Source organism: Brassica napus, chromosome C9 (genome assembly GCF_020379485.1).
Source record: "Brassica napus cultivar Da-Ae chromosome C9, Da-Ae, whole genome shotgun sequence".
NCBI lineage: Eukaryota > Viridiplantae > Streptophyta > Magnoliopsida > Brassicales > Brassicaceae > Brassica > Brassica napus.
Window position 1 is genome coordinate 63848370 of NC_063452.1, and position 22798 is coordinate 63871167.

Sequence of the window (22798 nt, forward strand, 5' to 3'; positions counted from 1 at the left end):
TAGCAAAGATCTTAAAAGACTTTGCATTCTTTTGGTAAAAAAAAGACTTTGCATTTAATATCTGTAGTTATCTAAAAGGTTTTGCTAAACATGTATTAACGTTATTGTCGAGAGTGCAAGACATCAAGAATACTGAACATGATTCATCAAATAATATTATTTTCATGATTTTGATGTAATTGACATTCTTATATTTATGTTGTTCTTTTTCTATAAACATTTGAGTATATTTTGATGTTAATCTTTCGTTTCAGGTTTGAAAACCTTTAATTGGGGTTCATTGGATCCAAAGTCCTATCAAATGTGGAACGAACCTATATGTTTACATCAGGTCATACTAAAACACAAGTTCTCATATGGTATTTTTACATATTTAGATTCATTATAAAATATGTAACTTTTTATAATATTTGGAAATATATTTATGATTCTGTATTATTTCTAAAAAAAATAATTAGGTTTTAGTTCTTCATATTGTCGTTCAAATTCATTACTGTAAATTTAAAATATTTTTTCTTTCAGTCAATTTTTTTTATTCTCTTGAACTTAAATTATAATCATACTCACTGAACAACTATATTTTCGTAAGAAAAATTTAACAATCACCTTGCCCATGCATGGGCCATAATACTAGTATTCAATACACCGACGGACTTCTCGAAATAAAATCGAACTTTCCTAAATCGAAATCGAAATCCCTACTTCAATCCCTACTTCTGGGTCTTCAAGCACCGCTTCTTCTGTGTTTCTTCTCATCTCATCATCATCATCATCATCGTCATCTTCTGGGTTTACCGAAATCGAACACTTCTTATTGCTCTTATGGGTATGTTACACTTATTCTTCTTCTTCTTCATGCTTGCTTAGAATGAATGACTGATTTGGTTGTTTACATATTGATATCAATTTGGTTGCTATTCTGGGTATTTAAGATTTCATGGTCTGTTTGTTTCATGTGATGGAGTTGTGGTTCTTATTTTTTTTTCAGATTCTAAGAAGAAAAGTCCATCTTCGACATCATCAGGAGAGACGTCAGAGTACGATTCCTCTTCTCCACTTTCTATCTCTCTAGACGTGTTTTGCGTTCAGTTTCTATTGTTTCAAACAGTTCCATGGTTTCAAACAGTTTCCATTGTCAGTAACACTGTAGCAGCGATCATGCTTTAACCTTAATGATGTTTTTTATTCTCTGGCTTCTTTAACTCTAATTTTCTATCTCAAACTTTCTTTACGAGCAGCGAAGCCATGTCCGGAGATGATCGTTCCGTCAAAGTCCCCAAAGATCTTTCGTCTCACCCAGATTACATCGGTAAGAACATGATTATTGGGGGTTTTAGAGTGGGTTTCTTATAAGAACCCTTGTTAACTTTTAACTAAAAAAAATTAAGAATCAGTTGTTAAATAAGAACCCCAAACCCTAATAATCATGCTCTAAGATCTCTCTTATTGCTCAAGATTCTTTATTAGTGTCACGATATCCATCTTAGTATCATTTTTTTTTTCTTTTTTTGGGGGCAGTGGGTGACACAGTCGTTTTTTGGGACGGTTTCGATTTACCGGTAGCTGATTCTTTCAATCCATATATGGTGGTTTGGAACTTAACCAAAGCTCTTGCAACTACCAAGAAATTAGTTGGTTTTTTGAAGCTCTTTTACTTCTGTGAGGATGACTTAATCAAGGATGATGACATGCGTGAAGCCTATGACGAGGCCAGATTCTTCACAGAGACTGGATGTAAGTTTCTGTTCTGTTTTAATTTTTTGGAATATATGTGTACTAATAATCTAATCCTTGTTTTTGTTTTGATATATATATATATAGATCGCGGAGGTTATGATCCGCTCTGTAAATATGCCAGAACTAAAAGCATGATTGCAAGCGCTCTTCTATGGGCAGGGGACGCACGAACGTGTCGGGTTGATGAACCAGCTAACATCGTGATCGTCTCAGATAGTGTCTCAGATCAACCAGAGTTTGTCAATCTTCTTGAAGCTTTGAAACAGCGCAACTTCAACATTCTCTTGGTGCAGCAACATGACGAGGAGAAGGAGAAACTTTATGGTATCCCAACTGAGAGCTTCGATTGGCTTTGGACAAGCCTTTTGCACGGCGGAACCTCTCAAGGCGTTAACCGCAGTGATAGTAGCAGCACTTGCGGAGATGGTGTTCCTCTTTCCAGGAAAGAAGATTTTTACAAAGAGATAGAAGCTCTTGACCAAGCAGGAGAAGCTCTTGACCAAGATAAAGAAGCTCTTGAATCTCTCACAAGTGTTGAAGTTGAGTTATATGATCCTTCAAAAGAAGTTGAAGCTAAGATTGAAGCTCTTGCAAAAGCTCTTTTTGGAGCTATTGAGCTTAAAGATGTTGAACACGGTACTTCAAAAGCTTTTAAAGCTCTTTTTAAGAAAGCTCTTGCCGAGGAAGCTCGTGTCAAGAAAGCTCGTGCTAAGAAAGCTCGTGCCAAGAAAGAAGCTGTTAAAAGTCTTAAGGAAGTAGCTCGTGCAAAAGAGATTGAAGCTCGAAAAGCTGAAGCTCGTGCTAAGAAAGCTCTTGCCAAGGAGAAGCTATTAAAAATCTTGAGCATGTAGCTCGTGCAAAAGCATATCAAGCACTAGCACCTCATATCAAGCCAGCTAGTGGAGTATTATTAGGTCTTAAAGTCCCGCCATGGAAGTCTGATTAAAGTCTCGTTACATGTTTGATCCAAATGGATGGAACTTGGTTTATGTTTTTGTTGTTTGGGATTTTACTAGAAGGAGAAGCCTTCTTTATTTGTTTCTTTTTCTTCTTCTGTGTGTTGAGGTTCTGTTTCCTCTAAATATGAACTGCCATATCCATTGCGAATGTTATTATTTATGCATATTTGCTTTTGTCATAATGATCTCAAAAAGTACATAAATGTTGTGCTGGAACTGTTCAAGCTGTTAAGCTATGGCATCTGCAAAGAAAGCTTTGTATTAAGAAGCTGAGGGTCGTTATGCAAAGGTATCCTTTTTTTTTCACTTATTGTGCGATTCATTTGGAAGAAGAGGATGCGTCTCTTCCATTGTCTCTTCTGCTAATGTTTACAAGATTGATTTGTGCATATTAGAATTTGAAAAACCCAAGTTAGCTGGCTAAATCATAATTGATAGGGGTCAGTGGGGGCTCTCTTTGGATTGCAAAATCTGAATTAAGCTTTTGCTTTATTTATACAGTAGGCTGTGTAACAAGTTTTTGTCATGGCAAACATTAAAACCAGTTATTGTGAAATAGAAAAACTACACCAGTGAGATGGCTTTCTTGGTGGGTACTGTTTGTCATTACAAAAATCAAACTGGATTCCCATGACAGAATCTATTACAATAAGATCGTGAATATTCAACTGATTAGATTAGGTACTATGAGTCTCTATGACCGATGGACGATTAGATCTGCTGCAGATCGATCAGATGAAATCTAATCATTATATATAAAGACAGACGAACAATCTCGAGAAAAGAAAGAGAGATCTTACCGAACATTGTTTTGACACGGGGGAGTGTGGGGGGGAATTAGGGTTCAATCTCTGTGGCCACGGATGAGAGCAAGGAAGTTAGTTACTATTATCATCAAATAGTAAAATCGATGTTAATAGATATATATGTCTCAATACTAATTTACCATTTAATTTTAGTATAAAATGCAATTTAGATTTTATGCCTAAAAATATTTTTTTGGTTAATATTACTATTTTTATTTGATTTACAATTTTACTATAACAGTTACCATTTTTTAAACAATTTTTAAAATGCTAATATTCATTTTGGTTCTTTAACTTATATATGTAATAGTAATTTCTTTTTATTTCAAAATAAATTTTTTTAAAAAAATATAAGTTTCTTGTTTTATACATTGTGAACGCTAACTATTGTAAAATAATAATAAAATTTTGTTTGTAAATATAATTTAAATTTAAATTTTTTAATACTGCACATGGTGCAAGAAAACACCTCGTTTGTATATATAATAACAAATAAATGTTGAGATAAGAATACTAGGCGTCTGATTGGTAATGACTTTCGCTTTAAGCTTTGGCTTTAGAATGATGGTGGTAGAGAATTTGGTTATTAAAACTTTGGATGTTAGTTTAAGTTTTATTAAAATCAAATTGGTAGTAAAAATTGTAGAAATTTTGAATAATATTTAATATATTTTATTTAAAAAGTAAAATTATACTACTATTAAAAATATATATATGTTTATAAAAATAGTACAATATGGATCTCAAATGAACAATCAAAAAAAATTCAATGATTAATATGTCAATCTTAAATTTTAATAAAATTGTTACAGACTTAAGTAAATGATTTAGTTACAAAGGGAAGAAAAAAAGAAAATATTTCTTGAGAAAAAATTAAAAGAAGAAAAAACAAGTTGCAAAAGTAACGTATTTTTGGTTTTAAGAAAAACAACACAAAAGAAGAATTATAATGACTTTAGAAATTTTAGAATGATTAATTTTTGAAAATAACTTGATTGGTAAAAAAAACTTTAGAGAATTTCTAATCTCATGAAGCCTTCAAAACCTTAACGCCAATCGGACCTGGAAGAAAAAGAGAAAGGAAATAATATAGTGGAAGAAGCTAAAGAACAACAAGTGATCTTCTCAGTGGTCGAAGAAGAGAAAAAACCACCGGTCTCCCACCTATTGTAGAGAGAGTTCGCCCTAGAAGAAACCTCCCAGGTCCAAGTCCCGATGTATGCCGCTTGGATGGATCTCTTCTGCTCCTCCACCTCCGCCTAGCTCTCTACCACGTGAAGCAGCTCCCCCCCTTTCCTCGTGATGATGATGGTGACTGCTCCTCTCTGTCCGCTGTTCAGGCCTCCTCCTGACCCACCACCGTGCAAGTTCCTCCCGTTGGCTTCCCTTTCTCTCGTTACTCCGCCGGAACCACCAGATCCTCCAGATGTATTCGCCGTCGTTGCTCTTCTTCGCTGCCTCAACACCTCTTCCAGTCTCTTTCCTCTGGCGATGACTCAAAACCCAGATCTGGATTTCCCAAGTTTGACGCCTGCGTTTCGAGGCCGTGACCTTCCCTTCTTGTTATTTGGGGTTTCATCAGCCGTATGTGGCTGTCTCTTCTCCATACCATCTACTCAAGCTTTTACCCATATCTCAACTCTAAAGCCTCCATCTAGGATGGCGACAAAGAATGGTGGTGGTGGTGGTTCCCTTGTGTCCGCTAGTGACACTTCATTAACCTACGGGTTTCTTTCTCCTGTGATATACAGGTTTGTGTTTGGGTGTGTCGAGTGGCCTTTAATCAGTTCTTGTTTCGACCTCCCTATCACTCCTTCGTGTAAGGTTTTTCAGGGTCATCTTAGCTCCTTTTACTCTGTTAATCTAGAATATTTTAGACAGTTATTTGTGTGGGTGACATTGGAACTGAGGTATAGGACTTTAGTTGGTGATATACCGATGGATTTAGTTTCATTAGGTTCTACCTTTGCGACCTCTAGTAGCATTTATATCGCCTTGGCGCGATCGTCTGCAGTATGCAGTTCTTGTACGGGTTCCATGACGGATGTTGGTGTTGGGCTTATGTGTCTCTCTTCTTTGTGGCAGGTGGAAGAGAAGTTCATTGTCATTTTCAGGCCGTGGAATATGGATGTGCCGGGTTATGGTTTCCCGCTTGTTCCTCAGTTGAATCAGTCTTCTTTCCTAATATTTCCTCCTATATGGAGTGAATTGGATGAACATGTTTCGTTGGTATTGCAAGGATCTTCCTCCCATCGAATGCTTTCTGCGTATGGTGCAGTGTGTGTGGTCCTACGGGTTACACTAGATGCGATTTTTGAAGAAGCTTATGACATTGTTGTGATACGATTTCATATGATTCTTTTTTATGATTTGTATCGCCATTTTATCCCTTATGTTATTGTTGTTGTTTGCTTGGCTGTTAATAGCCCCTTTGTATCCTCCTCCCTGTTGGAGCTTAAACATATTTAAGATTAATGCAAATATGGTTTGATCAAAAAAAAAAAAAAACCACCGGTTTGGAGAGTAGTGAAGCGATGGGGATGGAAGAAACGGCGTGGCCGAGCTGGAGTTCTCAAGTATTGCCTATATAACATGTATGACCATTGAGGTTAAACCAAAGAACAGTATGCTTGGTGGTTAGTTGATCACTACCAAACATCACAAGAACCTGGCTCTTGGATTAAATCAACTTAAGCCAGTTTAGGCTGTTTTTTCTCTCTTTGTATCTTGTTCTGTTCTTTCTTTTTTAAATTAAAGTTATTGATTTTAGTTTTGTCTTGTTCTTGTTTGATTAACAGAGCTTTCTTGAACCAAGTAGCTAGATCAGTTGTGTTTGTAATGATTTCATATATTATGATGATGCTAGACAATATTAGTAAACTATTAAGCAAGAATCAGATTTTCTAGTTATAAGAATTATTTTAAGAGATTTATAACATGAAATTATGAATCTTTTATTTTTTTACATCCTCTTCAATCTTTTTTTGCCGTCTGTTTTTTTATTATAAACAAGGTTTTGAAGTACAAAGGCCCAAAACGAAAGGGGCAGCCCAAACCCAAACTAACCCAACAACAAAAACTAAAACAAAGGCCCAACAAAGGAAGTCTCATCCACGTGTTAACATAACGAAGAAAAAAAGACACGTGTAGAAAGTACTTCACCGTCTGCACCGACTGGAGCATCTTCGCCGGAAACTACCCGGCGCTCCACCGAATTCTGCATGAGACAAGATCACATCAAAGAACCCATCATCTTCCAGGCATAAAGTCTTCATCGCCTGAACATCGACTCAACGTCGAGATCTCCTCCATAACACCAAACCTCCCATCACAAAGAGACCGAAACTTCACACACGACGGAAGCTCCATCCTTCTGAGAGCCTCAATCGACCACCGTCGAGAGCTCATCCACAACACCAATTTACCAACCACAAAGAAAAGAACGTCCCACAGATCTAGAAAGAGCTCATCTTCAATCTATTTGAATACTTACAATCTTTAAATCGCTTTATGGTTTTGTAAATTAATAATATGGTTAGTTGTGGGAAAATTCTTATGGGTAGTTGTTAAAATAAAACTATGTTTGTAGTATATGTTTAGTATGCACAAACCTCCATAAAAAATAAGCTCATATTTCACTAAATTTTTCCCATAATTAAAACAATTTAGCTAACACCAAAAATTAACATTGGTTGTGTAGACTTTACGGTGTATATAATAATGCAGTGTCATTGTGTCAACTATTTTATTTTATTTTATTTTATTTATCAAAATATATCATTTTTAAATGAGGCAATTTTAAACTATTATCAATACAAAACAATCAACTATTTATTTCACACCGAGCACTCAACCTAGTCTTTGTTATTTTTGAAGTGTTCGCCTGCAAGCTAGGTAGAGTTAAGAGAGAGTTGCGTTTTCTCATTTTATATGATCAGCATCATGTCGTCTCAGGCTTTGATGAATGTGAATAGATGTCTTGTTTATATCTAGCATGATCAGAGAGGCTCTATCGTTCATGTATGTAAGACTACAAAGGAGAAACAGCTGAACCTAAATGTCATTATCATATATAGTCAGTGTTCTTTTAAGTTGTAAAGAGATGTCCTTGTGACTGTGCCATTTCTTGCTCCACCTTTGCCTAAAGAAAGATCTGCTGGCTAAAAACATGTCTCATTTCTTAATTAAAAATTAAACAAAAGAATCACACTGATAAAACAACATGCTTCCAAATCCTCAAGAACATAAATGAACATAAGCACAGACCCAAAACCCCAAATTAAAGAATATAAATCTATAAAGAGCATGAGATGTGAGACCCATCAAAAGAAAAAGAGAAAGTATCATGAATGTTCAATATTTTAACAACAAATGTTGGTTTGTGGCAAGAGGCGACTTCTTAGAGCTGCTCATCTTACTATTTTCTTCACTGACAAAGGAAGACCAGAGAGATACTTTATCCCCATCTTTCTTATTGTCATCAAACCATGACTCCATGACCCCTGCACGTTGCCTCGGTGTGCTCAGTGATCTAAACTTTTCCTTTGCAGACTCTGTCACACTCATGTAAGGCTGGAAACCATTGGAGCCCTGAAGCCAGCTCTCGTCCTCCAACAGACTCTGCTCAAGACGGCTGAATGATCTCCTTGGAAAAGAGAACGGAGAGTCTTGTCCATCACCAGAGTCTTGTCTCTGCAACGTTCTCAGCTTTACTTTTGTAGGGACAACAACCATTTCTGACTTGGATTCACCCCAATGTTCAAGCCGGCAGCTTCTCATCCCCATTTCCTTTGTGTATAATGACTCCAGAAGCATGTGTGGACTTCTTCTCTCCTGCAAATAAAACTATAGATAAGACTCTAAACCGAAACTAACCGGTTATATCAAGAGAATGAGAGCTTACTCGATGAGACCGGGAGTACTTTAACATACGCTCACGCTTGACTACACCTTCTTGCTTCCTCAACCATATGGCTTTGATGTCTTCCTTGGTGAGTGCGCTACTGTCCCAACCGTTCTGACCATTACACATTGAACGTTTTGGTATCTTGAGTTCTTCTTTGATCTCAGTTTTGTTCTTAGACAAGTGTTTCCTCTGGATGAGGCTTGATGTTGAAGCTTTGTTAGAAGAAACCTTTCGCCTAACAGCACGGCCACGGACAATTGCTTGAAGCCTTACAAGCGCCTTCAGTGCCCGCAACGCTTTCCTTGCCTGTTTTGTAACCAATACAAAAAATCAAACACTGGAAAAAACACTGACCATTGTGTTAGAGGTCCCCCGTTCTAGTGACCGTTGGGACTATATTAAAAAAAAACCACTGCAAGAGACTAAGTCATGTTGTAAATCTCAAAGTAGAGTGTCTAACCAGATAAGCTCTGAAGACACTCTGAATCTTGATAGCTGCCAAATTAGGATCACTACTCTTCTTGACAAAATGTTGTGACGTGAAGGAGTTTTCCGCCATCCGGACAACCTCAGCAGCTGCCTTGGCGGCTGCAACCGCCGCCTCGGCTGCTGCAGCCGTGGCAATGGCTACGTACATGGCGTGTTTTCTTTGATCCTCTGTTGCTTTGTTCAAAGTCCTTGTTTCTTGTGTTGGAGTTGCAATCTGGTGTCTCAGCTTTAGTCTTCTAAACACCCATCTCAATCTCCTTGGCTTTTAACAACAAAGAACCATTTTAGATTCAGAAACATGGACATTTTATGGTATCACAAGAGAAAAAGAATAAAACCTTCTCTGATTTTGGTTTGGCCTCGCAGATGAATAGTCTTTTTATCCAACCGAACCATGACCTTCTCTTTGCCATTTACAATGAAGTTCCCTGGAAACAGATCATGAAGAGAATCACAATGAGTATCCATATCTTGTTTCATTTCATTGTATGTTTCAACATCATAAGAACAAAACCTAAATATGGTTCACATCAGCAGAATAAACAATGATGTAACAATGCATTGTCTAATAGGATGTGGCAGAGAAACACAAAGACAGAATCTCCCTTTTACCTATGAACACAATCTGGTGAATCAAATTTTGTAGAAGAGAGGAAAGAAGTAATGATGTGGAGATTCAGACACTTGTGAAGAGATGAGTTCTAATTGATGTCTAAATATAGGATCCTCTCTTGTCTCCTTTTCCAACTGTCACTTTCACTATCTATGATTACTGACTCGTTCAAACTCTCCCTTTTTTCTTTTGCCTTCATAACCAATCACTTGACATTGGTCCACCTTCATTACAAAATAAACTATTCCTTTCATGAATTCTTTCTCTATTGCCCCTTTTGGCTTGTGATAACATGTGGCTTGTCAACGTAGCTATACTTACAAAAACTTGAGAAATTATGTAAAGATGTAAAGTTGGATCATATCATATTTTAATGTAATTATTGTTATGGTATCGCATGAAACATATATAAAATGGAACTCGTGAAATATTGTTGCTTCAAGAGAAAAGAAAAATAATGACAACAATGAGTGATAGTACAGTTTAATCATTGATAGAAAGCAAAATAAATATATTGGGTTTTTTTCTTTAAATCAGGAACTATTTTATTGGGTTTAATTTCTTTGTACTTGGGTAAGTTTTGAAAATTCGAAAAGGATGTTTATTTTTCAAAATGAATGTTTATATCTACTAAATGACATTATAAGAAAAATAATAATGCCAGTTTTAGTTATGAGAAAAGTATTCTAGAACAGATGATTGAACTTCAATTTTTCTGCTAAGGTTATATCTTAAAGAAACATTTCTTCCTTTATAATATATAGTGTATGAACATCTATTACTTTAGAAAATATGTAGGAATGAATTTCATCTATTACTTTACAAAATTCCATAATAATTAGCTCAATTTATCACAAATCTAGTTACCGGATGAAAAATTAATTAAAGCTGATGGTGGTCCATATAGACTAAAACTCGTTGTTGAGTAGATCATTACAACTTTAGTTATCACGTCATTGAAACAATGATGAGCCATGTGATGTGATTCATATGTGATATGAACATAGAGTGAGCTCTAGGTTCAACTAGCTTTTAAATAATGCATTTGAGCATAAGAATCCTTTTGAGTTGTTATACACTGAGTCCCACCACTTTTTTAACACCTTATTAATCAAATCCATTAATGTTTATTTGCATTCAATTTAATGAGAAAAAATAGTTACAAAATTCATATAATTCAGATAAATTATCATGTCAGGTAAATATATCATATAAACTCTTAAAAAAGTTCATACAGCTCAGATAAATTGTCATCAATCAGTTAAATCATCATCTCAGGCAAATATATCATATAAACTTACAAAAATCATGTTGTGTCTAATCCTATGTTAGTATTTATTAATATGATCATATAATTTCAGAATGTATTTTCACTTGAAGTTTGCCTATACTATACAAATAAATATTGTTTCAAAAAAATATTTCGGAAGATGGTCTTTCACAACATAATATTTTGGGACCTAATATTTTTATCGTTCCTAAAAAAAGAATAAGGAGGAAAGACTCATCATCATCAAAGCGAAGCTAAATTCTTTTCCAAATTAAAGAAGGAAAAAGGTTGCAAGCGAAAATAAAAAAATTAAAAAATCAATGAACCAATAATGAGATCATAAAGGATTATCTGTACCTAAGATTGCATGATCTGTTTCTTAGAATCACAACATGGCATTTATAAATATTATCTTTATTCTTTCTAAATTAGAAGCACACATTTGTAATTACATTTCAAAGAATGTGGACATTCTCCACAACCTTACCTAGTCATCATCATTTAGTGACCCATCAACACAGCTTATGATATTCTCTCTCTCTCTCTGCTTAGTGACCAAAATCATTTGAATCAACCAGAAACTTAAGAACCAATGTACATGATGTCGACTATAAATTCAAAGTTCAAATTGATTTAGGATTTGTTAGATTAAACTTGTTACATATGTAATTCATAATCGATCAGAATCTTTCCACAAACCAAGTCAATGAAAAACGCAAACGCAAAAACTTAATTGTCATTACAAAGGCACAATCTTTCAATAGTTAAACCATAGTTCACTGGCCATGAGAGGTTCATCAATGGTCAAACAAACAAACAAAACCCCATAAAACCCCTTAATGTAAACAAAACTTGTAGCAATGTGTTTAGAGGCATACACACTAACTAATACGAAAAGCATATAGCGAGTGAACAAAACTTGCACAGAAGAGAACCATCTCCTTCCATGTTGTTTCTTCGCCGGAACCGCCATTGATAGATTTCCGGTGAGTCAAAAAAACCCGATTTAACAAAGCAACCAAAGCATCATTCATTTGTATTTTTCATCTCTCAGGTCACTGATGTTTCCTTTGAAATTTTCAATCTTTTCGCTGGATGTGAATTTTACCAAGAAGATCTTGACGTTTCAGATACAACCTTTGTCAAAACACTTATTCTTAAATTGTACTAAACCGTAAGAACAATCATGCAAAGCTCCAATCTTCATTCCTTTCGAAAACTTTGCCCAATTCATAAAAGCAAAGATTGATATCTTTAGAAGATGAAGCTCGAGGATAGCCAACTAAAGAAGCATCAAAATTAAACTTTTCTGATGGAAACACTAGATAGAAGTTGAAAAAAACGAGTGAGAGACTAGAAAGCTCAAGATTAACTAAACCAATGTTTTAGCTTCAGTCTATGGGAGTTTAGGTTTATTAGAGACTAGATAACTCAAATAAGAGATCAAAAACCAATAGAATGCTATATTTCTTCTTCTTCTCTTATTTATTAGGCATGCTTTTGGTATCTCATGTTAATTGCTAGTATTTACCTTGACCAACTGCTGGTCTGGTTTGACTCCTCGAATGACACCCATTCCAACGGCTTGGTCACTAACAGATTGAACAAACCTTCTAACAACTGGGAGGCTCACCTGTTAGACTAAAAATTACTTTCACATCGCCTTCTCTACAGGAAACACCCTAGTGAAACAGAACAAACACAACTCACATCTGCTTCAAGGAGAGCTCTTCTGATATCCCTCATTGGCTCAACAATATTCTCGTTTGTCAAGACCTCTGCAATGTTCAAAATAAATGAAACTAGTTTGTAATGTGTTGTTTTGTTGTTCACTTCGTATAGATATCTCACTAATATATACACTCATTCCACGAGTTAATCTATTATTTATAACATAAAAACAGAAGAAAATATGGTTTTTGATTTTTGGTTGTAAGTACGTAGTTTTTACTTATAAAATCTGGTTTTCCTATTTTTTTTTGGGAATCTATTTTATCAAAATCTTGATTGATAAAAGTATGGTTTTTAGAAAAACAAAAACAAAAAAATGTTTGAAAAATCACAAACAGTCAACCTCAGAAAAAGCTTTATTTTATCACTTTAATATTTTCTTATTAATTTTTATTATATTAATACATAAATATATAAATATTTTAATAAGAAATACAAAAAAATGTAAAACTCACGTACATTCTTAAGAAAACCAAGAAAATATGGTTTTTGATTTTTGGTTGTAAGTACGTATTTTACTTATAAAATCTGGTTTTCCTATTTTTTTTTTTAGGAATCTATTTTATCAAAATCTTGATTGGTAAAAGTATGGTTTTTAGAAAAAAAAACAAAAAAATGTTTGAAAAATCACAAACAGTCAACCTCAGAAAAAGCTTTATTTTATCACTTTAATATTTTCTTATTAATTTTTATTATATTAATACATAAATATATAAATATTTTAATAAGAAATACAAAAAAATGTAAAACTCACGTACATTCTTAAGAAAACCAAGAAAATATGGTTTTTGATTTTTGGTTGTAAGTACGTAGTTTACTTATAAAATCTGGTTTTCCTATTTTTTTTTTGGGAATCTATTTTATCAAAATCTTGATTAGTAAAAGTATGGTTTTTAGGAAAAAAAAACAAAAAAATGTTTGAAAAATCACAAACAGTCAACCTCAGAAAAAGCTTTATTTTATCACTTTAATATTTTCTTATTAATTTTTATTATATTAATACATAAATATATAAATATTTTAATAAGAAATACAAAAAAATGTAAAACTCACGTACATTCTTAAGAAAACCAAGAAAATATGGTTTTTGATTTTTGGTTGTAAGTACGTAGTTTACTTATAAAATCTGGTTTTCCTATTTTTTTTGAGAATCTATTTTATCAAAAACTTGATTGGTAAAAGTATGGTTTTTAGAAAAACAAAAACCAAAAATTGTTTGAAAAATCACAAACAGTCAACCTCAAAAAAAGCTTTATTGTATCACTTTAATCTTTTCTTATTAATTTTTATTATATTAATACATAAATACATAAATATATAAATATTTTAATAAGAAATTAAAAAAAAATGTAAGACACGTACATTCTTAAGAAAACCAAGAAAACATGGTTTTTGATTTTTGGTTGTAAGTTGGTAGTTTACTTATAAAATCTAGTTTTTTTATTTTTTTTTGGGAATCTATTTTATCAAAATCTCGATCGGTAAAAGTATGATTTTTAGAAAAACAAAAACAAAAAAATGTTTGAAAAATCACAAACAGTCAACCTCAAAGGCCAAAATCAAAGAAAACCAATATATCATTAACAGTATTTAAGGTGGTGGTGTTAAGTCGCCGTGGGTGAGAGTGGGCAATCTTTAAACTAGGTTTTGGTCCATAAATTTAACATTTAAAAAAAAAAAAATTATATCATCAAAATGTACTGGTTAGAAACTTTATTTAAGAGCTCTGAACAGTTTGAAATTTCTAATTATCTTGCTCTAAGCAACAATGTTGCTTAGATATCAAATAACAAAGGTTTTAGAAACGGCGGCGTATTGTTTGTTAAATGAATAACATCGACGGGGCTGTTAATCGGACACGTCACTGAAAGGATAAAACGGAGCAAATCAAAGTTTGATTCTTTGCAACAAAAGGATAAAACTAAGAGTGGGACGAAGTTCTTGAGCTTCCTCGATCACTTATCACTTCACTACTTATGGAGGCTCTGCGATTTTCGAGCCGTTTCTCGGTGAACAATAGAGTTCCTTATACTCAGACTAGCACGGGGAGTCTGACAAGCAGAGCTACGTTTCGTTCAGCATTCACCGGAATCACCAATTCAGCTTCTCTCTCTTCTAAGAACACCTCCACGGTACTTGCTGTCTTCCAGCTTGTTTCTTTTTTCCTCAGTTTTGTGGTTATTAATTAGTGTTGGTTGGTTTGTATGTTGAGTTAAAGAGGGAGATATGGAGTTGGGTGAAATCGAAGACAGTGGGACATGGAAGAAGTTACAGAAGGAGCCAAGTGAGGGCGGAGATGTTTGGTCAGTTGACTAGTGGGCTCGAGGCTGCTTGGACCAAACTCAAAGGAGAAGGTTCGACGGTTTCTTCTGTTTTAATGTAATTTTTTTTTGCTAAGGAGTGAGAAGATTAGTGAAGATAAGCAGTTTGTTCATATATTAGCAAAACTGTTGTAAATAATGTACAAAAATTTCCACTAGCTGATTGATGATCATATGAACATTGCAGAGGTCTTGACAAAGGAGAATATAGCTGAGCCAATGAGGGATATCAGAAGAGCTCTACTTGAAGCAGATGTTAGTAGTTTTTTTTTTTTTTGGGTTCTGTTTCACTAGGTAGAGAAGGCAGTGTAAAAGTAGTAACTTTTAGTTGCTTACGGCGGTTTTCTTTGTCTAACAGGTGAGCCTCCCAGTTGTTAGAAGGTTTGTTCAGTCTGTTAGTGACCAAGCCGTTGGAATGGGTGTCATCCGAGGAGTCAAACCAGACCAGCAGTTGGTCAAGGTAAATACTAGCAATGAACCTGTTGTCTTAAGCTTGCTCCGGATCTGTGATCCATTAGAGTTTTATTGCAGATTGTACATGATGAGCTAGTGAAACTGATGGGTGGAGAAGTATCTGAGCTACAGTTTTCTAAGTCTGGTCCTACTGTAATTTTGTTGGCTGGACTCCAAGGAGTTGGGAAGACAACCGTTTGTGCTAAACTCGCTTGTTACCTAAAGAAGCAGGTAATGCTTTTTGAAGATTTTGATGGGATTGTTACTCTCTGTCAAATTATACCGACATTTATTATAATTGCATCATATTTTATAGGGAAAAACTTGCATGCTTATTGCTGGAGATGTGTACCGACCTGCTGCCATCGATCAACTTGTCATTTTAGGTGAACAGGTATTGAGATTTGAACTTTTAAATCACCATGTGCAGTGTGTATGAACATGTGATGATATTCAAATTCATAAACAAATGTTTTTTTTTTTTGCTGATGATTTCTTTGTGTCAGGTTAGTGTGCCGGTTTATACAGCAGGGACTGAAGTAAGACCTGCAGATATAGCTAAGGAGGGACTAAAAGAAGCTAAAAAGAACAATGTGGATATTGTTATTATGGATACTGCAGGGAGACTTCAGGTAAATCTTTCTTTCTTTCTTTGTGGAGTTATCTGTATCACAATGCTCTTTAGTCATGAAATTGTCCCTCTGTGACAGATAGATAAAGGGATGATGGATGAATTAAAAGACGTGAAGAAAGTTTTGAATCCCACAGAAGTGTTGCTAGTTGTTGATGCCATGACTGGACAAGAAGCTGCAGGTACTCAACTCACTTGTGCATGTATTAGTTTCTTGATTTCTAGGATCTGATGTATTAAAAAACTCTTTAACTTTTTGGTATTTTTTTACCGCAGCATTGGTGACGACGTTCAATGTAGAGATAGGAATCACAGGAGCCATTTTGACGAAGCTAGACGGTGATTCAAGAGGTGGTGCTGCTTTGAGTGTCAAGGAGGTTTCATTCTTCTCCTTACTATACATTTTTTTACTGTAATGTTATATATTGAGTGCAAATTGCTTTACTAGGTATCTGGAAAGCCGATAAAACTGGTAGGACGTGGAGAGAGAATGGAGGATCTTGAACCCTTCTATCCCAATAGAATGGCTGGTCGAGTTCTTGGAATGGGAGATGTGCTCTCGTTTGTAGAGAAGGCACAAGAAGTTGTGAGTAAAAAAACAACTACTAGGCAATCAAAACTCTCTTTCTTTCGCTCTTGCTGATGTGTGTTTTCATATATAATAGATGCGTGAAGAAGATGCGGAAGATCTACAGAAGAAGATAATGAGTGCAAAGTTCGACTTCAACGACTTCCTAAAGCAGACGCGTGCTGTTGCGAAGATGGGTTCGATGACACGAGTTCTTGGAATGATTCCGGGAATGGGGAAAGTGAGTCCAGCGCAGATACGAGAAGCTGAGAAGAGTCTTGTCATCATGGAAGCAATGATCGAAGCCATGACACCTGGTTGTTTCTCTTTCTTCTCATTTCATTTAATACAAAACATTGTCTTATTGTCGTTTGATTGCGTTGGGCAGAGGAAAGGGAGAAGCCAGAGTTACTAGCTGAATCCCCAGAGAGAAGGAAAAGAGTTGCTAAAGAGTCGGGAAAGACAGAACAACAGGTAACTAACTCTCTCTCTCTCACACTCAGAAGCTAGTTTCAGATCTCAGACAAGAAAAGAAGAAGATTCAATATTGTGTTTGGTTGTTGTTGTTGTTAAGGTGAGCCAACTTGTAGCACAAATATTCCAAATGAGAGTGAAGATGAAGAACTTGATGGGAGCAATGGAAGGAGGATCCATTCCTGCATTGAGCTCGCTCGAGGACGCACTGAAAGCACAACAAAAGGTTTCTTCTTCTTCTTCTTCTTCTTCACCTTTCACATTGTGAACAGAGTCTAATGAATTCTTGTGAATGAATGAATCTTTATCAGGCTCCACCTGGAACCGCGAGGAGGAGGAAGAGAAAGGTGGACTCAAGAAAGAAGTTTGTAGAGTCTGCATCAAGCAATCCTGGTCCTCGTGGCTTTGGCAACTAAAACAAAGCTGTTTCAGTCTTTTGAGAACACTTAGTACAAACTCTAAAATGATTTTGTAATATTGAAACTTAAATTAATTTCAAATATCTAATGCATAAAAATATAATTCAAACCAATATGCAAAATGACATTAATTTCTCATATACATAATTTTCTTTTGGATTTTATAACAAAAAATATATAAAAATGTTATTAAAATCATTTGAGAGGCCAGCCCGCTAGCATCTTTGGGCTTGAAACCAATATTTTCAAAACCGGATCGAAACCAGATAATTATTTAGATCACAGTTTAATATAGTTTGATCGAACCAAACACGATTCAATATTTTTTAAATACAAAAATTTAACAGAAAAATTAGTAAATATGATACATAATTAAAATATATCATAGTTTATATATTTTCGATAATTTTAATAATTTTTATAAAATTCAATATCAATAGCATTTAGATCCAATCCGATTACTTAACTGATTCATGATCGAACCAGTTATTAGATCCAATCTTCGGTTCATAATTGAATATGATCTAACTACTGGTCCGTTCGGTTTTAAAAATACTGTTTCAAACCCATTACAACCCTCTATTGCTAACCGAATTAACCAAAATTCGAAGTAAACCATATCCCGGTTAATTGTCAACCCCAAACTGAAATCTAACGTTTATTTGATTTGGTTTAATTCTCTCTGTTTCGAGTAGGAGAAGAAAAAAAAAATGCCATTTCTCCTCCGCCCAACGACGCCGCGTTACCTCCTTCCTCCGCCACCACTGTGCCACCGACGGAGCTCACCTCTCTTTCACAAACTCTCAATCCAACCATCTCCGAGCTCCAGAAAATCCTCTGTTTTCCTTACTCGCGCCAACACAACCATCATCAACTCGCTAAAACCCTTCGAAAACGTTAAACCCTATCTCCAATCCGAATCCAAAACCATCCTCGCCGGGTGGCTATGCAGCTTCGTCTCCGTGGTCTCCCTCTCTCAGATCATCCCCAGGATCGGCTCCTTCACCTCCAGCCTCAACGCCAACGCCGCGTCCCCCTTAAAGCTCAGAAACTCTGCTCTCGCTCTAGCCGCTCTGTTCCTCGCCAGAGTCGTCGCCGGCTACCTCCAGCAAGCGTATCTCTGGGAGGCTGCTCTCAACTCCGTTTACAAGATCCGCGTTTTCGCGTATAGGAGAGTGCTGGAGAGGGAGCTGGAGTTCTTCGAAGGCGGGAGTGGGATCTCGTCGGGAGATATCGCGTATCGTATCACCGCCGAGGCTTCTGAAGTTTCCGACACTATCTATGCTCTACTCAACGTGTGTAATAATAAAAAAACATTACTTTACTAAAAAGTTCCTTTTTTTTTTTTAACTGACTATAAAGTACTCTTAACTGCAGACAGTTGTGCCCAGTGCTTTCCAGATATCTGCTATGGCTACACATATGGTTGTTGCAAGTCCTCTACTCACACTAGTCTCTGCAATGGTTAGTGAAAATTATTGTCTTTTATTTTATTTTATTTTTGAATTACCAGTAGGTTCGGCCGAAGCTTTAATCCCCAAGTTCCGAAACCACAACATGTAATATTAGTTTCGTCTTGGCAGTCACCCTAACTGAAAAGGACCTTGACACAATGGCCAGGGTCCTTTTCAGTTGAGCTAATGACCTCTAGTAAGTATTGTTTAATTGTTTTGTAAGTATGGTCAGGTAATATTAGTTTCATCCCAACGGTCACTCGAACTGTGTACCTAAGTATTGTCTTTTTGTTTCATAAGCGTTTATGAAGTTTCTTTGTTTTGATTTTCTTAGGTGATCCCATCTGTTGCGCTAGTCATAGCGTTTCTTGGTGATCGGCTTCGCAAGATATCAAGAAAAGCTCAGATTGCTTCTGCTTCGCTCTCCGCCTACTTAAATGAAGTATTATTATTAGTCTCTGATTCCTCTGTTCTTCAACTTTGAGTTTGTTTTTTTTTCTTAACTAAAGTGGATGCTTTTGTTTATCGACAGGTGCTTCCTGCGATTTTGTTTGTGAAGGCTAATAACGCAGAGGTTTCCGAGACTGTGAGGTTCCAGAGGTTTGCTAGTGCTGATCTATCTGAACGTTTTAAGAAGAAGAAAATGAAGTCGCTTATCCCTCAGATCGTTCAAGTTATCTATCTCGGATCTTTGTCCGTGTTTTGTGTTGGAGCGGTGACACTTGCAGGCTCCTCGTTAAGCGCCGGGGCGATTGTGTCCTTTATGACATCCTTAGCTTTCTTGATCGAGCCTGTCCAGGTATACATCTGCTTAAGCTTCTATTACTTTTAAGGAGCTGTCTTATTGGGATTGTGAATCTAAAAGAATGATGCAGGATCTTGGAAAAGCATATAATGAATTGAAACAAGGAGAGCCAGCAATAGAACGTTTGTTTGATTTAGCCTCCTTAAAATCGAAGGTAGTACTACCAATTTAGAGGTTTGTACTTTTTGGTCTATGTGCAAAGCACAATGCAAAGTGATTTGGTTGTGTTTTGAAAATTAGGTGATAGAGAGACCTGGAGCCATTCAACTTGAAAAGGTTGTAGGCGAGGTTGAGTTGTGCAATGTTTCGTTTAAGTATGGAGAAGAGATGCTTCCTGTTTTAGATGGGTTGAATCTTCATATCAAAGCAGGAGAGACTATTGCTCTTGTTGGTCCATCTGGTGGAGGGAAGACAACGCTCATCAAATTGCTTCTCCGCCTTTACGAACCTTCCTCTGGTACACACAACTCTTGTTTCTTTCACTTGTCACAATCTTTTAGAAATAAATTATTTTTTTGTCATCTCAGCTGAGTTTCTTGTTTTTTTTTTTTACTTTGGTAGGCTCGATCTATATTGACAAAAAGGACATCAAGGATATCAAACTGGAGAGTTTGAGGCAGCATGTTGGTCTGGTTTCACAGGACATCGTAAGTTCCACTCCTCAATAATACTATCCTTGAGAGGTTGTTTATAATGGTTCATCGTAGTAACTTGCTTTATCTTTGTCTACTACATATACAAGACTCTGTTTACAGGGACAGTTGCTGAGAACATTGGGTACAGAGATCTCACTACAGGTATTGACATGAAGAGAGTTGAGCTCGCTGCAAAAACTGCAAACGCTGATGAGTTTATCAGAAACCTACCAGAGGGATACAACACAGGAATCGGCCCCAGGGGTTCAAGCTTAAGCGGAGGCCAGAGGCAAAGGTTGGTCTGAAAAAAGTGATTAAAACTCAGTGATTGCTTCTTTCTTTTGCTCTTCAGGGTTTAGTAATCCAGGTGCTTGTGGTGTTGTTGTTAACAATGGCAAAATGTGCAGACTAGCTATAGCAAGAGCGCTTAATCAGAACTCATCCATACTGATTTTGGATGAAGCGACATCAGCATTGGATAGTATGTCGGAGTTGCTAGTCAGACAAGCTCTGGAACGTGTGATGCAAGACCATACGGTAAACAACAAAGCATCCCAGCTCTTCTCTTCTAAACAAACATTTTAAGAGTTCTGAAGTTTTGCATTTATTTACAGGTGATTGTGATTGCACATAGACTGGAGACAGTGATGATGGCGCAGAGGGTGTTCTTGTTGGAGAAGGGAAAGCTGAAGGAGTTAAGTCGGTCTTCTCTGTTAGTTACTCACAAGGACTCGCTTTCATCAGCTGGATTTGTGATTTAAGATCTATGAAGAGCAGGTAGAGATCAACTGTTGTGTATATATAAAGAGAAGATACAACTTTCGTCTTTGTGTAAATCAATTCCATTATTATATAAAAAATAGGATTGAACATATGATTTTGTTGAGCTAGAAGAAGCCTACAGAGTTTTTTTTGTATATTTTTTTGATGATGATACATAACAAAAACTTGTGAGACATTGTACAAGTAAATAAACAAAAGACCAAATATGGTTTCTAGTCATGTAAAAGAAGAATGGATTCACTGTTTCACCATGAAGGAGCTTTTACAACTGCATCCACCCACTGCGGCTGGGTTCTCAGCTACCTGAACACAGAGCAAGCATCAAAGATCAAACGAAAATCTTGAAAATGGTAATGGACGTCTTTTGATATGTACAAAACATGATTATATCTTCTCCATGTTCGAAAAACACAGGTCACAAGGAAGACATGTTACATATGATACTGGCTAATGGACTCCATTTAACTCAGACCAAACATACAAGAATGATTCCACTACCGGTAAAAAAGCAAGTGATGAAAAAGAAAAGAGTCGAAGATGGTAGTAGCTAGCTATCTATAGATTATAAGTCTCGACAAGGGATTTACCACGAAAGCAGAACGGATGAGCTCCTCAACGTAATCAACAGTAGCGCCTTTGACAAAGTCATAGGAGACATTATCTACAACCAGTTTGACACCGCCCTTCTCGAAAACCCTGAGAATGTTTAAGAAGAGCTATAAAAAATAAACAAGCTTGTGCAATACTGGAGAATCAATGAGGGAAAGTAACCTGTCATCAGGGTTGGTTTTATGATCAAGCTCAAAGACGTACTGGAAACCAGAACAGCCTCCAGTTTCTACACCCAATCGAAGCAGCTTCTTCTCCGGTTCACTCGATTGTAACTCTTTTATTCTCTGACCAAAACAAAAAAAAAATAAGACAAAACACACACACACACACAATTAAATGTCTGTCCGAATAAGGTTTTTATCCAGAAAGTCACGGATTAACGAAATTTCATTAATTCGTTACAGACAGATATGTTCATGACCACAAATTCAACACATAGCCAAATGTGTATATCTTTGGAAAGAAAATTATCTAACTTCATACGAACAGAACCGAACCGAACCGAACCTCCCATGTTTCATAATATCATTATTTCAAGTCAAGCAATTAAGGTCGAAAAAGATATTCCTTTTTTTTTTTTTCTTCCCATTTCCATTGGAAGTTTTGTTGTGAACTTGTTAAATTGGAGAAGATGACATACCCGGATACAATTCTCGCTGAGATGAACAGCTTCGAGAGAAGGAGATTCAGATTGGGAAGAAGAAGACGAAGCTTCTTTGAGAGCAGAAGAAGCGGAAGAACAATAATAATTAAGCATCCGATGATTCTCCCTTATACGAGCAGACACATAGGGTACAAAACGCTTCACCAGAGATCTAGACATCTTCTTTTCACAATCTCTCTCTCTGATTTAGAGCTTTCTCGCCATACAAGACAAATCTTTAAAGCTCTCTGGAGATGATGATGATGATTAGGCCTGGGCATTTCGGGTATCGGATCGGTTCGGTTTGGGTATTTTGGGTTTCGGGTAATTCGGATAGGGGCTAGAGGATCCATTTAGTACTTGACCTATTTTTGGTTCGGTTCGGTTCGGATAGTTTCGGGTTCGGTTCGGTTCGGATAGTAAATGTAGGAACCGGAAAATATCCGGAAAAAGTTCGGTTCTCATTTGGATCCGGTTCGAATTCGGATA

General features: G+C 36.1%; 5 protein-coding genes across 6 annotated transcripts; 3 read left to right on the forward strand and 2 right to left on the reverse strand.

Annotated features, from left to right (window-relative positions):
- The first annotated feature begins 328 nt into the window (after nt 1-328).
- On the forward strand, nt 329-2875 carry LOC106433847. Its single transcript, XM_013874676.3, has 5 exons — nt 329-826; nt 989-1037; nt 1239-1309; nt 1519-1734; nt 1822-2875. The coding sequence occupies exons 1-5, from the start codon at nt 823-825 to the stop codon at nt 2586-2588; spliced, it is 1107 nt and encodes a 368-aa protein (XP_013730130.1). The 5' UTR covers nt 329-822; the 3' UTR covers nt 2589-2875.
- A 3503-nt stretch (nt 2876-6378) lies between these two features.
- On the reverse strand, nt 6379-9600 carry LOC106433853 (protein IQ-DOMAIN 12-like). Of its 2 annotated transcripts, none has more exons than XM_013874681.3 (5): nt 9510-9600; nt 9236-9325; nt 8869-9159; nt 8406-8714; nt 6379-8335 (listed from the first exon to the last, which is right to left on the reverse strand). In XM_013874681.3, exons 2-5 carry the CDS (start codon nt 9308-9310, stop codon nt 7856-7858), a joined length of 1155 nt encoding a protein of 384 aa, XP_013730135.1. In that variant the 5' UTR covers nt 9311-9325; nt 9510-9600; the 3' UTR covers nt 6379-7855. The 2 variants fall into 2 exon arrangements, with proteins under 2 accessions (XP_013730135.1, XP_022567764.1); XM_022712043.2 differs by having other exon boundaries at nt 9412-9539.
- Nucleotides 9601-14266: 4666 nt separating this feature from the next.
- Nucleotides 14267-17490, forward strand: LOC106433860 (signal recognition particle 54 kDa protein, chloroplastic). The gene is made up of 14 exons (XM_013874689.3): nt 14267-14643; nt 14730-14865; nt 15020-15087; nt 15191-15292; nt 15364-15516; nt 15602-15679; nt 15792-15917; nt 15996-16098; nt 16193-16293; nt 16365-16502; nt 16582-16801; nt 16873-16958; nt 17059-17184; nt 17270-17490. Exons 1-14 carry the CDS (start codon nt 14488-14490, stop codon nt 17372-17374), a joined length of 1698 nt encoding a protein of 565 aa, XP_013730143.1. The 5' UTR covers nt 14267-14487; the 3' UTR covers nt 17375-17490.
- Nucleotides 17491-18035: 545 nt separating this feature from the next.
- Nucleotides 18036-21273, forward strand: LOC106433863 (ABC transporter B family member 29, chloroplastic). Its single transcript, XM_013874698.3, has 10 exons — nt 18036-18672; nt 18755-18841; nt 19166-19273; nt 19364-19630; nt 19707-19790; nt 19877-20093; nt 20198-20283; nt 20379-20566; nt 20679-20808; nt 20886-21273. The coding sequence occupies exons 1-10, from the start codon at nt 18088-18090 to the stop codon at nt 21030-21032; spliced, it is 1899 nt and encodes a 632-aa protein (XP_013730152.1). The 5' UTR covers nt 18036-18087; the 3' UTR covers nt 21033-21273.
- Nucleotides 21117-22588, reverse strand: LOC106433864 (iron-sulfur assembly protein IscA-like 2, mitochondrial). Its single transcript, XM_013874699.3, has 4 exons — nt 22307-22588; nt 21826-21950; nt 21642-21750; nt 21117-21357 (listed from the first exon to the last, which is right to left on the reverse strand). Exons 1-4 carry the CDS (start codon nt 22487-22489, stop codon nt 21292-21294), a joined length of 483 nt encoding a protein of 160 aa, XP_013730153.1. The 5' UTR covers nt 22490-22588; the 3' UTR covers nt 21117-21291.
- Between the last annotated feature and the right edge of the window lie 210 nt (nt 22589-22798).

What these genes read in the sequence shown, in the direction of transcription:
- LOC106433863 (XM_013874698.3), top strand. Translation starts at nt 18,088, where the DNA reads ATGCCATTTCTCCTCCGCCCAACGACGCCGCGTTACCTCCTTCCTCCG. An exon ending in CCTTTACGAACCTTCCTCTG is followed by an intron (nt 20,094 to 20,197) that starts GTACACACAACT and finishes TTACTTTGGTAG; the next exon opens with GCTCGATCTATATTGACAAA. An exon ending in AGCGGAGGCCAGAGGCAAAG is followed by an intron (nt 20,567 to 20,678) that starts GTTGGTCTGAAA and finishes CAAAATGTGCAG; the next exon opens with ACTAGCTATAGCAAGAGCGC.
- LOC106433860 (XM_013874689.3), top strand. Translation starts at nt 14,488, where the DNA reads ATGGAGGCTCTGCGATTTTCGAGCCGTTTCTCGGTGAACAATAGAGTT. An exon ending in GAGCTCTACTTGAAGCAGAT is followed by an intron (nt 15,088 to 15,190) that starts GTTAGTAGTTTT and finishes TTTGTCTAACAG; the next exon opens with GTGAGCCTCCCAGTTGTTAG. An exon ending in TTGTCATTTTAGGTGAACAG is followed by an intron (nt 15,680 to 15,791) that starts GTATTGAGATTT and finishes TCTTTGTGTCAG; the next exon opens with GTTAGTGTGCCGGTTTATAC.
- LOC106433853 (XM_013874681.3), bottom strand. Translation starts at nt 9,310, where the DNA reads ATGGCAAAGAGAAGGTCATGGTTCGGTTGGATAAAAAGACTATTCATC. An exon ending in GTGTCTTCAGAGCTTATCTG is followed by an intron (nt 8,715 to 8,868) that starts GTTAGACACTCT and finishes GTTACAAAACAG; the next exon opens with GCAAGGAAAGCGTTGCGGGC. An exon ending in AGTACTCCCGGTCTCATCGA is followed by an intron (nt 8,336 to 8,405) that starts GTAAGCTCTCAT and finishes TTTTATTTGCAG; the next exon opens with GAGAGAAGAAGTCCACACAT.
- LOC106433847 (XM_013874676.3), top strand. An exon ending in GTCTCACCCAGATTACATCG is followed by an intron (nt 1,310 to 1,518) that starts GTAAGAACATGA and finishes TTTTGGGGGCAG; the next exon opens with TGGGTGACACAGTCGTTTTT. An exon ending in ATTCTTCACAGAGACTGGAT is followed by an intron (nt 1,735 to 1,821) that starts GTAAGTTTCTGT and finishes ATATATATATAG; the next exon opens with ATCGCGGAGGTTATGATCCG.
- LOC106433864 (XM_013874699.3), bottom strand. Translation starts at nt 22,489, where the DNA reads ATGTCTAGATCTCTGGTGAAGCGTTTTGTACCCTATGTGTCTGCTCGT. An exon ending in TCAGCGAGAATTGTATCCGG is followed by an intron (nt 21,951 to 22,306) that starts GTATGTCATCTT and finishes TGTTTTGGTCAG; the next exon opens with AGAATAAAAGAGTTACAATC. An exon ending in TCATCCGTTCTGCTTTCGTG is followed by an intron (nt 21,358 to 21,641) that starts GTAAATCCCTTG and finishes CTCTGTGTTCAG; the next exon opens with GTAGCTGAGAACCCAGCCGC.